The following is a 20,573-nucleotide window of genomic DNA, read 5'->3' on the forward strand; positions in this document are numbered from 1 at the left end:
GGAGTTGCCCTCAGTGAGAGGCGGCGGGCAGGGGAAGGTGTCCTTGTATCCTTTTGGCTTGCTGCCTGTAAGTTGAAGCCTGGCCGTGCGCTGGGAAGGTGTAGCAGAGGCCCCCATCCCATAACTCCCACCTCAACAGCATCCGGGGGGGACCTTATTATAATATTAAACATTATTTCAGATTGTCCAACTCTGGAAATTGAATGCTATGTAGAAACATTGCTGTAATTCCTAAACAGTTTTGTGAAACTGCTTGAATTACAGACGAAAGTCTGCACTTTGGATTAGAATGTAGCAGCAGCCACACAGCAACAGATTTCACTTGATAAATAGTAATTTTATCTCGCTACAGTACATTCAAAGGTGAGTGTCCTTGAATGGCACCACAGTCATAAAGATTGGCAGACCATTAAAGTGGGAATCCTTATGCTAGATTACAGCACATCCTTTGTCTTAGTGCTGACAAATGCAGAAAAAGGTGATATATTATCTAATTTGGAGATATCCATGTCCGTATTGCATGGACACACACACACACAAAAGTGATGTGTGTACCATAAGAGAATCTGGGTGTACACACAAAGTTGGGTCATTGTCTCAGTGCATTAGGCTACTTGTTTGTCCTCACGAGCTTTTCGTTTTGCTTGTTTTCACGAACAGGTAAAATAGCGTGAGCATTAACAGTCTCTTAAACTGGTCTGAATGTGTTGTGCTCTCTGTATGAAATGTGAGGCCCATTCACTTTCCTTGTTAGGGGGGAGAGCAGCTGCCTGTGTGTGGAACAGAGTAGAGGATAATGAGCAATACTTTAACAAGCATGCAAACAGGCGGGCCCAGTAGGATTATAATAAGCCTGTCTCTAATTAAAATGATAACCACTGTTGCATGTAATAAACTGTCAGGAGCTTATGGTAGCATAGTGGAGGAAGATGAATTTGCTGGCACTGCTGGGTTTCTCTTTAATCAGAATCAGAATACTTTATTGATCCCTGGGGGAAATTATTTAAAGACACCGATCCGCAGGCCCGTATTCGGTCTTCAATAACAAAACTATTTTTTGCCACTTTTTGTTGCACACCATAATAAATTTTGCCTTAGCTATGTGTGTATGAGATTTAGGGCACTGCAGGGCAGCATATTCATCATCTGTCTCCTTACCAGATCCTGCACAGACATCGCCACCTATTGGACAGTCCAAGTTATGGCATGGTTTCTATCCTTTGTTGGTAAAAACGCAATGTAAAAGTGAAACGTGAAAAATAAAAAGGGGATAACTGGTGGTATAAAAGCAAAGTCACATACAGGCTGTAATGAACCAATAGACTGTCACTAATTAAACATTCATAGAAATACACTTATGAAAATAGAAACATTCAGCTTTTGGGAAACTTGGCTAGCTTCTCTGCTTTCTTAGTACTTTTCCTGCTGGAACCACATTATAAACCTGACATGTTGTTCAAGTAGTGTCATTAATTTAATATGCATTGTTTCTCTTTACAACTTTTTTATTTATTTATTTATTTTTGCATTTAGCATCCTTACAGTCTCTGGTTGATGCCTTTAATTGTCACGTGGACACGTAAGCCACTTTGGCATATGACATAACTAACTATACAACTAAATGCGTTTATTGTGTATATATGTCTTTTTCATTGAGCTGCCACAATCATCTGCATGACATTTAAGTTTGCTATGGTGTGAAATGTAACTAGAGCCCCAACGATTTATCATCAGACTGATATTTTCAGGCGATATTATCTATTATCATCTAGCATTTATAATGACTGTAAAATGAAATATTAAAAAAGTGAAGAAGAGACGGGAGAAACACTTCAACCAAGCTATGGATGTTGATGTTTTACACTTTTTGTCCACCAGAGGCCACTCTGTAACTTCTCTGTTAACAACTTACCTTTGGATACAACCAGCTGATCAGAGCAGAGTGGGGCCTAGATTAAAGAAGTAAAGAAATCCCTAGACATAACAAATATTTGGGCAATTTATTTATGTATGTGCCAGAAAGAAAAACAAATATGGACTGGTATATCAAGCTATTGGATTTTTTTTAAATTCTCAAATAGTGATGTCTTAAAAATCGTATATGGGTCAGGCTCTAACTGTAACCCATGACCTGCTTAGTGGATGCAAACAAACAAAAATACTGCAATAAGATATGAAGCAATACTTATACAAAACTGACAACAATATTGTATTATAATACAATATTGTACTAACAATACAATACTGTTCCTGCAGTTGGTGTCTTCAAGAACATACTTTCATGTGATGACACACACATGCAAAGATTTGTACGGTTAAAAAAAACAAACAAACAAAACGTGGCCAGTTTACCCTTCTTAGTGCCCCTCAGATACAGTGCTGTTTGTGTCTGACAACCAGTAGTATATAGCTGTCATGATTATATAGCTGACACCAGCCACCATAACATATTTGATAATACTTTTTTAAAGAAAACTTCAAAAACTTATTTTTGGTGAGCTTCAAGTGATAATATATCATATATATCATATGATATGTTATCACTTGTTGACAGCACTGCAAACCCTTAGCCTTCTCTCAGTGAGCTTCATGATGCAGTCACCTGAGTTGGATTTCACTTCACAGGTGTGCCTTCTCTGGGTTCATTTGTGGGATTTCTTGCCTTCTTAATGGGGTTGGGATCATCAGTTGTGTTGTGTTGGTACATAGCCCTATTTCACAACTGTTAACATTCATGTTATGGCAAGAACCAATCAAAAAGATATAATATAATCCATTTAATATAATGTTTTACTTTGTAATTATGTAACCAAATTACACTGAATTCTTCTTTCTTTTTTTTTTTCTTTTTTACATGTAATCAAATTACTTTAAATCATCATTTTGGGTATCTTGAGTGCAGTACTTCTGGGATGTATACTGAGTTCTCTGTGTGCTAAGAAGCTCAATCAAATACCTGTTATGTGTACTGCAGTGAGCCAGATCCCTACGTACTGAGACTCAAACTGCATACAAAGTACAACATTCACACTTGCAAAAATACACTAAGTGTCACTGACAGGACTTTTGGTACTCACTGTTAATTCCTACCAGAATTCTCAAGGGAGTCATGGTAACTGTTCACCAAGCCTTTCTTTTTTTTTTTTTGAAATAATCACTGACTGAACAAAACCTGTATTTTTCAGTTTGTACTTAAGAAAAATAATAATATATTTTTTAAAAAGGGCAGTGAAAGATTTTTAAGATCTTTCAGGTTCATTGTCCCATGCTTTAAACATGAGTCCTGACACTCCTTAGAACCATAATCCGTGTGGTCATGCATTACTGTCAGTGAGGAGTTTTTCTCCTCCTGACCAGTTCATTGAAATTCCCTGCATGTCTGTAAGGCTTTTTCATGCTTCAGGTCTTGACATACAGTAGGAGTGGTTCTTTACAAGGTTTATGGAGTTTTGTAGTCAGACTACACAGCAAGGTCAAACTGTCTTTTTTCCTCTCTTGCTGGATATGTTTGCATATTAAATGTAGCATAGTTTAACAAGTATTTCAAAGACTTTTTACTCCATAAAATGAATAATTACAATTGTTGTGAAATCTGGTTCCCATGAATATTGTGCACATCTTTCTGTTTCTAGACAGTTGAGTGTCCTTTCTTCTTGTAATCTACCATATTTACCTTTGAAAGGTTTCAATATTTTTAACAGTTAACAATAAGTGCAACAAATACTGCAGAGTGGGATGATGGCAAAATATATATCCACCTCATAAACAAGAGCCTAAAACCACAACTATGAACTGGATTTGCCATGTTGCAGAACTGAATAGTATAGGGGAAAGAATGGTGCATTATATATTTACTCCAACACAATCGAGCCATATTTACTGATCTTCATGCTATGACTCATTTCAACGTGATTTTTCCAGCATGAATTATGGACCAGGAGTCATATTTCAGCTGAGTTTGCTGATTCATTCGCCACATTGAGCTTTCTGCTTCCAAACAGTGCTGTGCACTATCTACATTAAAATGTTCCTTCACTTGTACAGTGTGCCTTAAGTATAAACCCACAAAACCTGATTGTGTCACCAGGCAACAGAAATCTGTGGATACAATAACCCTGTTTAATTTGCCCTTGCTGAAGCGGCATTATTGTAATTTGGATAGTTTGGACTGGAGTGCAGCTTTTGTTTATATACTTTTTATGAAGTTAACAAGGTTTGGAAAATATATTTGAGACGATTATGAGAATGGTTTCTTATGAAACATAGTTCACTGTATTAATGTATTTCTAATGTATTTAATCCTGATGGTATTTTGTCAGTTTTTAAAATCTTTTTTATGTTGTATTTAGACAGATAAAAATAGGGCCCCAGTAAGAGAGCAGCCAGAAATCCTTTTTATATAGGCAGAAAACTGCTGACTTTATCCAGAGTTTCCATAGTATTTGATTGGGCACATCATAATTTATCAATCTCATATATTCCTAAAGCACATTTTCTCTCCTTTCACTTCCTGGCCCTGGTTTAGCCTATACGGTAGAATTTCCAGCCAAAACAAGTTTACAACATGAACTTCACCCAGATTAACAATTTCGGAGTTTATTGAGAGCATTTAAATGCAACATGTTACGTCGTTGACGAGTTTGACGAATCGCACAGGAGCCGGGACGCCTCCCACCCTCAGTGTTGAGCGGAGCCGCTAGAGTGGAGAAACACATAGCGGAGTCCGGTCCATCTCTACCGCAGCTAGCTAACCCCGCAGCAAGGCCACTGCGGGAAGATGGCGACGGAAAAAGTGAAGCATGAAGGAAGAGTTAAAATTGGACATTACATTCTCGGAGACACTCTCGGAGTGGGGACGTTTGGGAAGGTTAAAGGTATGTGTAACTGTCTCAGGCGTTTGTGCATCCTGCCAGCTGCGAGACGGTGGGAGAGGGAGCTTTTAGCTTAGCTGCTAAGCTAGCATACTAGGAAAGCTAACTTGTCGCAGTGCTGGGGAGGCAACACACTTGTTGTCGCGTTATTTTCTGAACTTTTTGTGTGTGTGACAAAACGCAGGTTTTAGAGCATGTCGTTGTAGTTTCTAAGATAAAGAAGACACTGCAAGTTTTATGAAATTGGGCTGTAGCTGGTCACATAGTTTGCCATTTAGCGTCGGTTGCGTTGCGTGCTAGCGAGCGAGCGAAGCGCTTGTTGAGACATACACCGGGAAGTCAGCCCTCGTCATTGATGTTGCCGCAAGCAAGAGTACATTTTAATCGGTAAAGTACGGTTTCCTCTCTCTTGCCTTTAAACCCAACTCTGCGCTACATTTATTCACAACTTCTTTCCCCACGAGTCGTATTTGTTGCCTGTTTCAAGCATTCAATGTTATTTCTGAAATTTCGATGGAAAGAGTTGGACAAACTCTGCTGAATCTACGCCCACTTTGTCAGTGCACAGGGCTGAACGCTTAGAAGCTTAAGTCAATATACAACTTGAGTTGTATCAACACGCAATGGACTAAAAACCTGTTTTATTTCTTAAAAGTAATCGTGTCTGTGCGTTTTGTTTACCTTACAGGCTGTTCTGTTCAGTAGAAACACTGAAACCACAATATATATCGAAATGGAGTGGAACCACCGCAAGCTGTGTGATCGGTTAATTCCCAATGAGTCACCTCCCAGCTCTCAGCTATTTGTTGATGTTGAGGGAAAAGAGCTAGAGTTGGTGCTGTGTGATTATGGTCTTGATTACTACGGACACAGCTGGTAAATCAAAACCAGCTGTTTGCTAACTCCCATGGGCAAATGCGCTGTCTTCCCACCATCCATTGAGATGCTATCTTTTTGTATCTTGTGCGGCTTTTTACCGCTTTCAGTTATGAGGACTCTGTATTTGACCTATTTGCTCATGTATTGACTGTGTATCCCCACTCATCTTTACAGATCATTTAGCATGTGCTAGGATTTTTTTTCTTTTTTTTTTTTTTTTAAAATATAACTTTCAGCTGGAGACTTTATAAAGTAGAGATGTGGCGTTCAAAGACTCTTGAATTTACATATTTGAGAGAATGCTGAAACAGCAGATAGAAGTAAAATTTGCAAACTTGTTAGAGGTTTTGGTTAGCTTTGACTGATGTTTAGTAAGTATGTGCCCTAATGTTGCTGGAAGTTGTTTCAACATTGTGCGTGGCAAGATTTGCTTCTAGAAGGACTTTTGTTTCAGCATTAGATTTATCACACTCAGTAGGCAGCCAGTTTCAGCAAAAAACAAGAGAACTGTTTTACAGTCTTTCCATAATACCAAATGACAAAGCTATGCTTTGATATGCTTGAGTGATTGAATATGGTTGACTGAAAACAAAATACTTTTTTTCCCTTTCTTCCATTTTTTTTCTTTAATTTGAATGTTTTTATTTTTTTTTATATTCTTAAAATTGTGATAGGAGGTGGTGATTTAGATTTCCCATTCCTCACACTGACTTCAGGATATTGGTCCTATTGCTGCTGTCCTTCATCCACCATGCTGCCTTCTGTTTCCAAAATAGGTTTCACCTCTAAGATTCGTAGCATGTCTGGTAACCTTTATCCTAATAGTGTAAACAACAAATTACACCTTTCCTCAAGTTGTGTGAAGATGCCTTGTTTTGCATAATACTTCACCATTCCCTATTTTATATGGCCTTGGTTGTAATAGAAATGCTCCATCCACTCTCTTTCTATCCTTCAGTGGGCCAACATGAGCTGACCAAGCATCAAGTGGCAGTGAAGATCTTGAACAGGCAGAAGATCCGCAGTTTGGACGTGGTGGGAAAGATTCGCCGGGAGATCCAGAACCTCAAGCTTTTCAGGCACCCTCACATAATTAAACTGTAAGTCCTAGATTACACCCTGCTCGCTGCTCCATAATCCCCTTGCCACCACATTAATGCCACCCACTGAGCTATTTTCAGGCCTTTATAGTGTTGTTTTAGAATGCATCCATCTAGGACAGTATCTGTCTGACTCAGTCCACTCTCTCTTCTGACCTCTCCCTATTGTGCAGTATTGACTGTTTCGTTATTCCCTCAGTTGGTCTTTCATTTTAACGTACAAAAGTGCACTGGCTTTGCCTTTGTTGTGGGTAGCTGTGTAGCTTGCTCTGCTGGTATTATTGTCAACATCTGATAGGCTAAAACAGAAAAGTGTGTCATTTCAAATGAGTAATTTTTTAACGTCATAGTCTGAGCTGACTGTGCCATAATGTTCTGGTGCTCTAAGCTAAACTTACTATTTGACAGTTGTCAGGGGACTTCCTGTTTGGTAAGGGAATGTTCACAGACTTGAGGCCACAGTTACAGGGTCATTAAACTGACTGGGGGGGGGTATAATTGCCTGAAATACCCGTTCCATGTTAAAAAATGTAAGCTATGTCTGTGTGTCTACGCATGAGAGACTGATTCCATCTTTGGCAGGGTGCACAGACCACTGGGGCAAAGTACATAACATTGTCTGTCTAGCGGGGATAACAGATCGAGTAATGTAACATAATACTGCTTCATTTTTATTGATGGGATGTTTTCTGCAATTGCAACACATCAGATTCACAGTTAGTGAACATCTCTAACATCTGCTGAGCTACAAACTGCATGGCAGACATTATTGCCTTTGGTTTTATCCAGCATGGTAGTGCGTATGTTGTGTGTGTATTGGATTTACAAAAGCTCTGAATGTTTTCTTAAAATATCTTAACACTGTCACATTGTCAATGCATTTTTTGTTGTTGTTGTTGTTGTTGTCTGTATTTAAAACTTGTAAAATCTGAGCTTTAGAGGCTGCACACAATGTGGTTTCTGGGACTTGCTATCAAGAATTTCTCCTGGTTTGATTCTACAGCTTGATAATGGTTATGTAAAACAGCAACAGATGTGGCTTATGTGCAAAGAGAGCTACACAGCATTTTAGTGCAAATAGATGCAGGTATGATGAATGCCACTAATGGACTGCAAGTATGCAGTGGAGTCTAACTCATAGCTCAGTCTGTTGTCTGTCTGGCAGCAGAAACATAAAAATGCTCAATTGTTTTTGTATTATATTATAATATTCAACATTTGCACAAAGTGCTGCTCTCATACACTTTTTTTTCCCAATACTGAGCACACCAATTTTCTTCCATGGCAACTAAGTTTCTTCCTGTTTGTGAGGAATTGTTTTTCTTTGTTACAGGAAACCAAAAATTAGATGTGTTAACAATCTCCTGTGGGTTGAACTGAGCTGCTGGTTGATTAAATTACTTTGTTAAAATTAATCATAAATGGGCTAAAATAGACCATTGGCAAAGTAACATGAAAACTAAAAATTTGAGTCAGCTGTCCAAAACTAAGCACATATTCCGATTATTCTTTGTAATAATTATTAAATGGTAACAGACATGTCTAAATGTTTTCTTGTATAATACCTTCCAACTCCTAATAACCCACATGACTTGTGTTTTGACTGTAGGTATCAGGTTATCAGCACCCCTACAGATATCTTCATGGTGATGGAGTATGTCTCAGGGGGAGAGCTCTTTGACTACATCTGCAAAAATGGAAAGGTACTTTAGGACTGGAAACTTGTATATTGATTCCAAACTTCTTTAACCCTTTCCATCATTTCATATTGCACAGATGTTGTGTAGTTTATCATTAGTGAGATAAAGATAACGCAGATAAGTATCATACACTTGTCATCATCAGACTACAGTGGAGATAAAGTAATCTTTGAACTTTGTAAACTGTGAAGGCTGAAAAAGATATTCAAAACACAACATGAGGTGCTGCTTAGTCATCAGTGATGTTCTGACTGAGGAAGGAAAGATCACACCTAATGAATAATTTCTGCTTTGACAGTTGGATGAAAAGGAGAGTCGACGACTGTTCCAGCAGATCATTTCAGCAGTAGACTACTGCCACAGACACATGGTGGTACATCGAGACCTTAAGCCAGAAAATGTGCTGCTTGATGCGCATATGAATGCTAAGATTGCAGACTTTGGTGAGTAGTTCTTGGACTTGAATCGAGAAGTCTCAGCAGGAACCACTGTTTTAGTTTGTTAATTATACACACATTAGTAATAGTAATTAGGGCTGTTCGATATAAGAATATATATCGGATGACGATATAAAAACGGCTATCGTTTAATTTTACGCTATCGTTTGTTTCGTGGTGTCGCAAAATAAACTGTTTACGGCAATATTTTTTTCATCATTTTGATGGTCACTGTAGTGGCTATATTAATTTCTTAAAGTTCTCTCTTTCTCTTATATTCAATATAACTACACTACGGACGCACAAGCGCCTGTATTTATGCGTTGTCTTTAGCAACAATGACGGTAAAACCACAAACTTTTCACAATAAAGCTCAAGATCCTGTTGAGACTTTTCAAAATAAACTGAATCACGTGAAAGAGTATGCAGAGTATTTTCGGATGAGAAGCAAAAAAGAGCCGTCAGTAGAGCAGGGCGATATGACCAAAAATATTTATCACGATATACATTTGAAAATTTGCAATAACGATATAACTGACGATATAATTGACACCAGACAAAATACTTTACAACTCCTCAACTTTATTAGTGCAAAAAACCCCCAAAAAACATCAATGTATTTTCTCTTAAACAAGCAGCTGTTTTTTGTTTTTTTTTTTAAATGCGCATTAAAGTTATATAAAAATTTAACAGTGCAAATGCAAATTCCTTTCTGACAGTTTAACCAAAAGGCATTTCCAGTGGAAACTGGCCGGCATAACCGTATATAATATCCACAAAACTAAAAAAAGAGGTTATACACCACAGTACGGTAATATTATGTTGAAGCACAGTACGTATCACTCCGCGAGGCTCCTGCCTACGATAGCCATAATGCTCCAACAATCCATCAAGCGGTGCGGCTTCGTAGCTTAGCAAAGTTGTACTAAAGCATTTGACAGATTTTTCCAGCACAGTCTACCAAATAAAATCGTTTTGAGGTCAGTAAACACAACCAGAATTCATACATAAGGCACACGGGATTATAAGGGGCACTGTCGATTTTCAGAAAAATCAAAGGATTGATTTTAAGTGTGCCGTATTTTCCAAAACAACATGGTAATAACGACGGCCCGCTAGCATGCGCTACCAAAAATAGTCCTTTGTTGTGTATCTGACGGACGAAAGCTAAACCAGTTCCACACCACTGAAGTTGCAGCATTTTTACAAACCAGTTCTGGTTCATCTATTTCATTTAACGATCCGCTTTCGCTCTTCTCATTCTGCGTCGCCGCTATGTGCGTATGTAAACAAAGGCACTGCGCATGTGCGTTTTACCCATATTCTATCGCGATATTTCATTTTCCTATCGTTGCCCAACATTACACCGGTATTATCGTGAACGGTATGATATAGCCCAGCTCTAGCCGTCAGATGCTAAAAAGTAAACCTTAGACTCAAACGTTAGAACAGGCTTTTCCCTGCACCACGCCGTGTAATAAATACTCACAAAGAAAACTGCAGCCGTTACAACTTATGTCTAAAAAATGTATCGTTTCATGCATTGGTTAAAACACTCGACTCCAGCTACATGACGCTCAGTTGGAAACACTTCACGCAAGTCGAGCTGCCCGAGATTCACAGAATTTACAAAAAGAATTTACATTTTTGTGATTTTTATATCGTTTCGGACGATAGATGTCTTATATCGGGATATGAGATTTTGTGTCATATCGCACAGCCCTAATAGTAATGATAATGTTTAGAGCACTTTCATAAAAAGTCCTTTCCAAAGCCAAGAATAAACAAAGCTAAAAGCAAACACAGTAATAAATAATTAAAACACCATAATCCATAACTGAAGCATAAATAAACAAAAAGACAATAATACCCCAAGAACTACATACAATAGAAAACAGGTGTCAGTTGAACTTGACAGTCTAATGTCAGACAGAAGGCTTTTCCATAATGTTAGGGCATGATATAAAAATATGTTGTTTTCTTAACCTTTGGGACCTTCAGGACACCACTCCCCTGAGAGTGTAGGGGACCTATAGGTACATATGGTCTCACGAGATCACTCGGGTAGCTTGGTGCTCTGCTAGTTAATATTTTATAAGACTGCAGCAGTACAAAATCCATGGTGCTGCAATATGAACCAACTGCAGACCTCTAAAGATTTTCTTGGGCAAACCTCACAGTAAAGCATTGCTATGATGCAAGATGTCACAAAGACATGAACTAGAACCTTGGCGTCCTTGAGCGCCATCATATGTCTGATTGTAGCCATTTTTCTCACCAAATTAAAAGGCAAATTAAAGGCTCTGATCAAAAAACAACAAGATTCTTACCAAATCCTCAGTGGATCACACAGTCATCAAAACACAAAGACAACTGGTCATACTTATGACTCACTCTTGCCATTCCAGTCACTGACATCTCAGTTTTAGCTGAGTTTAACCCACTGGTGCTGCATATTATTGAAAATAAAAGTGGGCCAGGGACTGACCCTTGTAATCAGATCAATCAGATCAGAAACTTTATTGTCATTATCACAGGTACAATGAAATTAAGAATGTTCCCCGATCATTGCATGTAGACTTCATACTTAATAGTGCACGACACAGAAAATAATTTAAAGCCTATATTGAGATCTTTCTGGAAAGTATGGTCTCAACTGTTGACACACCTGAGATGACATAGTGTTTCATAAACCTGTTCTTAAGTATTTTGTGGTCCACTGTTTCAACCACAGCGCTAAGGTCTAATAACAAGAGAACAGAGATTGAGTCAGTCCAACACAAGTAACAGATCATTTACCACCGTTAAAAATGCCGATTCTGTAGAGTCGTTAACTTGAAAGGCAGACAAATCATATATTAACTAGTATTTCACAACTTGATTACAAGTTACTTTCTCAAAAGATTTTTACAAAACCTCCAGATTTGAAACAGAATTTCAAAAAATTGTCCTCCAAATCTGACTACATTTGGTATTTTGATGGGTTTTTAGTGTGAGCTTTTACCACATAGGTTCATAATCCATGAGCAGATTCCAGGGTTGTTTAGTGCGAGCATGAAAACACATTCTAATAACAGTTTGTTATTTCAACGATCAATCATTTCTGGCAGTAGTGTGCCAGAAACATAAAATATGTTTCAGAAAATCCTTCATACATTCCTTAAATTTGGCTAAGCAAATATACAGAACTACATTCAAGACTTTGATAATATTAAACTATTCTAGTGTGCATTGGTTGTTATTTAACCTGCAGTTATTCCAAATTATTTTGAATCTTTAGTAAAGTATTTTTGTCACTCTTCTGTTAATTCATGAATCATGTTCACCATTGCTACCAGTGAAAAAGACATTGTCTCCTTGCTGAGAGGATGAACTGCAGTAAGTGGAGAATCTTAAAAAAATGGTACAGCTAATTATAAAGCAGCTTTTTTGGGGGGCCGACAGAAAACGAAACATTACTGCTTTAGTATTTTTCACGTTAGTTATATACTTAATAAAGCACTTTAAGCTAAAACCAAACTAGAATAGTTTGAAACTGCATTAAAAACATTAAATGTTTATGTGAGGTAAATAATTGAAGTTGTTGTGTTTTGAAAAGTGTGCATATTATATAATAGTTAAAATCTTTTGCAGGTTTGTCAAACATGATGTCAGATGGAGAGTTCCTCAGAACAAGTTGTGGTTCTCCAAACTATGCTGCTCCTGAGGTCATCTCAGGAAGGTAATGGCTTATTTTAAATTCTGTTTGGTTTTTTCTTTTCTTCTAATGATACTTTACTTACATTTCGAAGTGAGACAGAAACACAACTCAAAAACACAGCCTAGTTAAAAATAGATTTTGTGATTCTTTCTTTTTACGCCTCCTCAGGTTATATGCTGGACCAGAGGTGGATATTTGGAGTAGTGGGGTGATTCTCTACGCCTTGTTGTGTGGAACACTTCCCTTTGATGATGATCATGTGCCAACACTTTTTAAGAAGATCTGTGATGGGATCTTCTTCACCCCACAGTATCTGAACCCTGCAGTAATAAGCTTACTGAAACACATGTTGCAGGTGGACCCGATGAAAAGAGCCACCATCAAAGAGATCCGGTAAGCCTGGCAGAGTATTTACAAAGTCAAAAATCCTATAGGCTTTGTTTTGTTTTTGTTTGTTTTTGGTTGTCTAGATTGTAAATCACATTATTTCATGATGGCAAGGGACTGTCTGCGTAGAAAATTAGTTCTGTTGGTGCTGTTTGCATTCATGATCTTTTAACTACCAAAATGATTCTTCGCCACAGAGAGGACGAGTGGTTCAAAAAAGATCTGCCAAAGTACTTGTTCCCTGAGGACCCCTCCTACAGCAACAACATGATCGACGACGAGGCCCTGAAGGAGGTTTGCGAGAAGTTTGAGTGCACAGAGGAGGAGGTCCTTGCCTGCATATACAGTCGCAACCATCAGGATCCATTGGCTGTTGCCTACCATCTCATCATTGACAATCGTCGCATCATGAGCGAAGCCAAGGATTTCTACTTGGCATCTAGCCCTCCTGACTCTTTTCTAGATGACCAACACCTGACTTCATCAGGTGCAGCGATAGTGAAGCCTCACCCTGAGCGTGTACCTTTTCTCGTGGCGGAGACTCCTCCCAGGAGTATCCGTCACACACTGGATGAACTGAACCCTCAGAAGTCCAAGCACCAGGGTGTTAGGAGAGCCAAGTGGCACCTGGGTATACGCAGTCAAAGTAGACCAAATGATATCATGACCGAGGTGTGCCGTGCAATGAAACAGCTGGACTATGAGTGGAAGGTAAGGAAGAAGAGGGACAAGATATAGGAGGAAAGGCTTAATATTTACAATTTTAAAAAAAATGTAGTAAAATGTAATCTCACAGTTAGTTATTGAAGTTGGATTGTATTAAAAGTTTAATAAGCTCCAGGTGTACTTTTTAAAGCATCACAAAGACACATTATCCTTCCTTTCAATAATTTTCTAGGTTGTGAATCCATACTATCTGCGTGTGAGAAGGAAGAATCCTGTTACTGGGATGCTTGCCAAGATGAGCCTTCAACTGTACACAGTGGACAGCAGAACCTACCTCCTTGACTTCCGTAGCATAGATGGTAAGTTTCACCTTCACTAGTCTGTAGCAGTAGGTGAGGAAACAGTCTGCATTTAGATCACCACTCATTTGCATAAGCACCCGGCAGGATACACTGATAAGGTTACATAGCTAACCTGTGTATGGCTCAAATATTAGAGAATAAAACACATGAAAGATCATACACGAGGCCGTTATTTGTGATGATTCAAAGTGCACCATTAAATCTGTGTCATAGCCTGACCCGCACATTCCCAGAAATGTAACTACATATGACGCAGATGTCAATATCTGTTTATTGATTAGCACATGGATTATACCACAGGGAAACAAGATGTAATAGAATGTAATTACATTGTGTCTCATTTTATTACCTCTGGCGATACGTGCATAAACTCAAGGTCAGTTGTGAATTCCCCTTATCTTCCTGTGTTTCAATAAAAGTAACTGTTGTTCGAGATTTATTAGTTCCATGAACTGCTCGGTTTCAATTATGATGGCAGACACACCAGCAATGTTCCCTCTAATTTTTCACGTGTCTGAGCGAACACACAAACTCCCTGAGCGATCCCTTGGACCACTGTGAGCGACAGCAGATGTGTGTGTTTTTTTTTTTTTTTTTTTGTTTTGTTTTTTTTTTTTTTTAATAAAGCTCTGACTTATGAGTATGAATCTGTGGTCTGGGAGAGAGTCCTGGAACTCTCTGCCTGCAAAATATAGTATATAATGACCAATGTTGGGCAATTAATTATATAGTTCTTCAAAAAAATGACTGAGTTATGCAAACAACAACGTTTTTTGTAGCTTTTTTTTTTTTTTTTTTTTTCTAATGCAGCCAAGGCGTTTTTTTAAAAGAAACATTTCAAACTATTGACAGAACAATCAGCTGTTCTGCATCAAATCTGATGCCACACAAATTATTTGTGCCACTCGAAAAAATAATTTCTGTCCACTATGAGATAAAGGAGAACAACAGCCTGATACCTGCAGAGACCTTGCCAGCAGTGCGCAATTGCGCACGTGCGCAGCTTAGAGCGAACATTGCACACCAGCATACAAATGCAAACAAGGACAGGTGGGGATTCAACACAGTACTGTGCAAAATGAGGAAATTGTGTTAAAGGGCAGTAATAACACATCAGTGTTTGGGCATTATTTGACTCATGAAGCTCAATGGCAGCAGTACAGCATGTGTTGTAATTTACCGATGGATCAAGTTTTGATTGCTTGTATTGTAATATATTTAATTTTTAAAACTAGTCTCATACAACTTACACTCAGTTTTGCAACATTTGACCAGTTAACCTAGATCTTCAGGTAAGCCCTTTACTCAGTTCTCTGTATCTTCGGTGTTTATCTGGATTTTGTCCTCTAGTATGCTGCCTCAGTGTGGAATTTATAAATGATTAACTCATGGATGATGGTTTGGGAAGTCTGTGTAGGTGTTTGGCATTACCTCAAAGGAAAACATGAGATTGAAGAGCTGTTGTGTGCTTCTGATACATCACAGGCTTTCCATTTAAAGTATGTGAAGCTTTGGCTTTGGGCTACAGCAAAGTCCATCATTAAGCTTGTGTTTATCTGAACTTATACCTGATGACTCAGAAATATAGAAAATATTATGCTGATTGTTAACATTTGTCTATAACTACACATAATTAATCGCATGGATTTATAGCTTAGCTTAATTTAGGTTTTAAACTATTTGCGTGATAGTTTAGCAGCATTTCTTAAATTAATCATTTACCTGCAGTAATATTTGTTGCAGGTCTTAACAAAATTATCTGGGAACTAAGTTTGAGAGACTGCAAACATATTAATACATATTAAATGGTTTGATCAAGCAAGATTCGGCATTGTTAAATGTCCATCTGGTGGACAACATGGAGGACTATGAGAGAAGTTGTAAAAAGTATAAGCCATCAGCAGCTGTATCAGTGCAACAGTCCTGCCTCCTGTTGGGAACCTGGGTGCTAATGCTGTTAGCAAGTTCATAATAGGACTGCTGTAGCAGCAGCAGTTCAGGCACAACCAAATTGGGCACAAATCGGGCACCAGATCAGGAAAGTTGGATGCATCCTCTGACACTGCATGGGAAGGAAAGGGATGTGTGAATGTGGATTACAAGAAAGATTTTCACCTATATATACAGCACTTGCCTCATTTCTTTATATTTTGCTTCCAAGCAGCGAGAGCTTTTTTGTGTAAGGGGTCTTGAGCAATAGTTCTCCAGGATTTCTGAGGGTTTTTCTTTGGACATTGGCTACTTTTTTACTCATTTGAAGTCCAATCCCTCTGTCTTAGGCTACGTCCACACGTACACGGGTATTTTTGAAAACTGAGATTTACCGTTTTCGTTTTCAAAAATAATCCAGTCCACACATAAAGGCAGAAATGAAGGAAAACGCTGCTATGAACATGCCAAAGCAGCAGGTGGCGCTAGATTCCTAACCGTGCAGAAATGTTGGCCAATCAGAAGTCTAGAAGCCTCGTGGGGAAAAGTAAACAAAGCTGGGGCATAGAAGCAGAACAGAGTCGTATGTGTGGAGGGACAGTAACTGTGTGTATATGTAAGCATTTAAACACTGCAGAGAGTACAATTAACAGTATTGTAGAAATTCATTTCACCGAAACAATAACGTGGCGCAAAAATATCCACCCTGGCCGGAGTTTTTAAAAATCTCAGTTTTCAGTGACCAAAAACGCCGTTTACGTGTGGACGAAAGGTGCAAACGCATAGAAAAATCTGCGTTTTCAAAAATACGTGTGGACGTAGCCTTAACATTTTGTTTGTTAAGCCATTTAACACTAACCTGTGACTCATTCAATCACAGAAAAGGGACCGAGCTCAAGAGATAAACAAATAGTTCCAGCTATTTTTCCTGGCAAATTATAAAGAAATGAGGGCTGGCTCAAGACCTTGACTGTTTGACACCTCCTGTCACTGCAAGTGTGTGTCTAACACCCCAGATTATAATAATTTGACCAAGCAAAGTGGACATTGGGACTGCAGTAATCTCATAAATATATCACGGTCAGCAGTATTTTGATCGAGAAAATTAAAATACAGTTGTATGCAGTCTGTTTCCAGCATTAAAACTGGTACTAACAAAATGCATAACCACATTCATAGGAGGCAGGTCATGCACCGGCAAATATAGCTGCATTTAGAATATGTTCATTTTAGAAAGCCGAATAGCTTATATTAAAATTTGTTTACTGGTCAACCCCTCATGAACCAAAGGCTTTTTATCTCAGTAAATGGTGGCTAAGAAGAAGTCAGTGAACAGAGATGTATGTGGGTGTTAGAGCCATGGACTGTGTAGCCACAGCTGCTTTGAGAGGAAATGGTGAACGCTGCTTTGGCTTGTGCATATTTCATGAACTGAACCCAAAATTGTTCAAACTCTGGGTGTCAGGATGATCTGGGTGTCCGCAGTGCAATATCTATATTACAGTTTATTAGGTTAAAAGGAAGAAAATAATCTTTATTTTTGACTACAAAAATCTTACACTTTATCCCTAACCTAAACAATCGACTAAGTATAAACTAGTGATTAATTTCACTGTTTACAGCAGTGTCTCTGTGGCAGGAATTGAATTGAGTATTTTCCAAGACTTGTAGATACCCTAGTGATACCCATTGAACTTCTTGTGTTTGAAAATCAGTTTGTCTTATTGTTCAGATGACATGTTGGAGACAAAATCTGGAAGTGCTACCCCTCTGCGCTCTGGCTCTGTGGGCAACTACCGGACCGCTATTAAGAACGATGTAGATGGAGCAGAACTTCCAGGTACACCTAGTACCGTGCACCCCACCAAGACTGGAGAAGGCTCTTTGACGTCATCGTTGACCTCATCCATCGATTCCACAGGAGGCGGGGACAATGCATCTGTCCCTCGACCAGGAAGCCACACCATCGAGTTCTTTGAGATGTGTGCAAATCTTATTAAACTACTTGCACGATAGCTCGCAAAACAATCGCTAGCCTTTTTCTCCCTCTGAGTGTCTTTATAGCAATAAGCATGCAACTGAATCGTGGCTCAGTTCATCCCGGCTGAGGATGAAGTGATTGTTCCATGGCACTGATGCAGGTTGGTGTTCCCTAAGCTGAAGGGATGTATACTGAGCTGACTGGGGATGCAAAGGGTTACTGGGGGAAAGACAAATGACTAGCTGATTAATTAGCTAGGACAGAACATTTAGGAACGAGGGTTTTACAATTTCCTGAACAACTTAATAGCAAGCGTCTACATCCAAACTACACATATGCGCAAGTGATTACACTGAATTTTCTGTACTGTAGTCAGGTGAGCACTGCTTTTCAGTACAGAGAGCAAAATCACATTCTTACCTGTACAAAAGGAAGCCACACATGGAGGTTGGGGGTTTGGGTGGCAGTCACGGGATGCAGGAAGCACTTTTGCACAAGTTTCTTTTATTTCCTGCTGCTGTTGTTTTTTTTTGTTTTGTTTTTTTTGGGGTTTTTTTTTTTGGTTCTTTTCAGTAGGGATCTGAGAATTGGTGCACATGTTCCGAAGCGTTATATATAACTAGGGTGGGCAAACCCATCACATTCATTGGAGTCTGAAGAAGTTCTGTGACTCCTGTATTTCTGTCTTGCGTCAGGGACTAAAGAATGCGTTCATCAAATTTATGTTGGGTTATTATTATTATTATTTTTTAATTCTTTTTAAGAAATTGTCAGACTAAATTTCATGGTTTTGTCCTGTTGTAAAAATGTGTTTTTGAATTTGTCTGTCGCCACCTTTTTATATATAAAGACGTAAACATATTTATCAGTGCATTAAGTAGGTGGAGTGTTGGTTGTAAAGGAAATTGATTTTTTCTTTCTTTCTTTCTTTCTTTCTTTCTTGCAATAAGATCTATTGCTGGATGATATATATATTATATCTTTTTTTTTTTATTATTATTTTTTTAACAGTCTGGCTTGTAATCATAATGAATTTTATTTCATTCAATCAGTTATTCTGATACACGATTGTCTTTGTATTTAACTTTAGACAGCTTTTTCCCACGACAGTCAAAATCTAGAACTATAACTTTCCATGTCGCATTAGAATGACAAGTTGATTTTTACTTATTTTCTCTTATTTCTTTAGTGTTTTTGTTTTAGATTAATGAATACGATTTCAGTATGATTACTAAGTGAAATGCCTTTTGCCTACATTTGTTTTGTAAATGCCATCACACATGAATAGGCCTCAGGGCTCAGTGAGTAGTAGCAATTACATGCAGCGCGTGGACAATGTCTGTTGGTAAGTGAATACATCCACAATGTCATTTTTGGACATGTTTTAATTTCCTGTACATTCCCTTGAAGTTTGACCTTGTTAAAGGTTTTATGTTTTTAAACCTGAAACAGACTTATGAGCTTTGAATGACATAGATCGGGGAGGTAGATCGCACTTCTGGTAACTTGCAGGCTCACAAAGTAGAGTTGGATATGTCTTTGATTATAAGTGTGATGTATCTCATTATCCATTGCCTCTCCGTGGTCTTAAAGTTTTAAGTTATGCCTGTTTGGCTGCCTTATCATTATCAGTACTGTTTATCAGTTTTATGTCAGTAAAAGTTGGAAATTGTGCCGGTCAGAATTCTTGGTGCTGTTTTTGCGGTTTTGAGGATTAAAATAATCTAATTACACTTTCTTTATGGTTGGTTTATTCATTTTTCTAGGTGCTTTGCATTACCAAAAAGGGAAAAAATTCTAACTGCAAAAACCTAAAAGATCTGATTGTCATCTTTTTATAGACATCAGTAACTACTGCCATCTTTAAAACGATGTCAACAGGATCAAGTTAAATCAAACTTTTAAGATAATTTGGGGGTGGTTCTTATTTGAATTAAAGTATTTGTATGCCCTTGCTGTAAAGTCAGAATATTATCTGACATGTTTATTAGCAAATGTCAGCAATCTGAACTATCTGTTGTATGAGCATTTTACTTTTCAGAGATAATTCAGGAGTGACGATAATTGTGACCAACTTGCATCTTTTGTTCATATCCACATTTGACCTTCATGTCTCACAGACAAAATATATGGATCATGGTAAAGGCACAAACACTATGGTGGGGTTTTGTTTTTGTTTTGTTTTTTTTGGGGGGGGAGGAGTTGCAACCTCTGGTTATAAACTGCTTTTCATGGCTTGCTTGATACATTTTGAAAGAATGTGTGCAAAAAAGTTTTCTTTTCTTTTTGCCTCTGATGGAGCATTGTCCTAGTGGTCTGAGTTCAGCATCCGCTTCATCTGCTTCAAAGAATAATTGTTCTGTTTTTGTTTGGTGTGTAAGGGGACCCAACCAGACTGATCAGTGTAAATCTGAATGGACAGTATTGAATCATTTATATACACAACTGCATAATAAACTGCTAAAATGCACATTTATGTTTGACTTTTGTTTGTTTGTTTGTTTTTACCTGAAACATACTGTGAAGAATATATAGAATATTAAATCTACCACTACCATACT

General features: G+C 38.2%; 1 protein-coding gene across 1 annotated transcript; it reads left to right on the forward strand.

The window, feature by feature from the left end:
* The first annotated feature begins 4,625 nt into the window (after positions 1–4,625).
* On the forward strand, positions 4,626–20,482 carry prkaa1 (protein kinase, AMP-activated, alpha 1 catalytic subunit). Its single transcript, XM_026173363.1, has 9 exons — positions 4,626–4,874; positions 6,709–6,850; positions 8,460–8,553; positions 8,849–8,993; positions 12,621–12,708; positions 12,856–13,080; positions 13,272–13,785; positions 13,973–14,099; positions 17,764–20,482. The coding sequence occupies exons 1-9, from the start codon at positions 4,778–4,780 to the stop codon at positions 18,045–18,047; spliced, it is 1,716 nt and encodes a 571-aa protein (XP_026029148.1). The 5' UTR covers positions 4,626–4,777; the 3' UTR covers positions 18,048–20,482.
* Positions 20,483–20,573: the final 91 nt, after the last annotated feature.

This window comes from Astatotilapia calliptera, chromosome 7 (assembly GCF_900246225.1).
Source record: "Astatotilapia calliptera chromosome 7, fAstCal1.2, whole genome shotgun sequence".
Classification (NCBI taxonomy): Eukaryota; Metazoa; Chordata; class Actinopteri; order Cichliformes; family Cichlidae; genus Astatotilapia; species Astatotilapia calliptera.

What these genes read in the sequence shown, in the direction of transcription:
- prkaa1 (XM_026173363.1), top strand. Translation starts at nt 4,778, where the DNA reads ATGGCGACGGAAAAAGTGAAGCATGAAGGAAGAGTTAAAATTGGACAT. An exon ending in GCCACCATCAAAGAGATCCG is followed by an intron (nt 13,081 to 13,271) that starts GTAAGCCTGGCA and finishes TCTTCGCCACAG; the next exon opens with AGAGGACGAGTGGTTCAAAA. An exon ending in TGACTTCCGTAGCATAGATG is followed by an intron (nt 14,100 to 17,763) that starts GTAAGTTTCACC and finishes CTTATTGTTCAG; the next exon opens with ATGACATGTTGGAGACAAAA.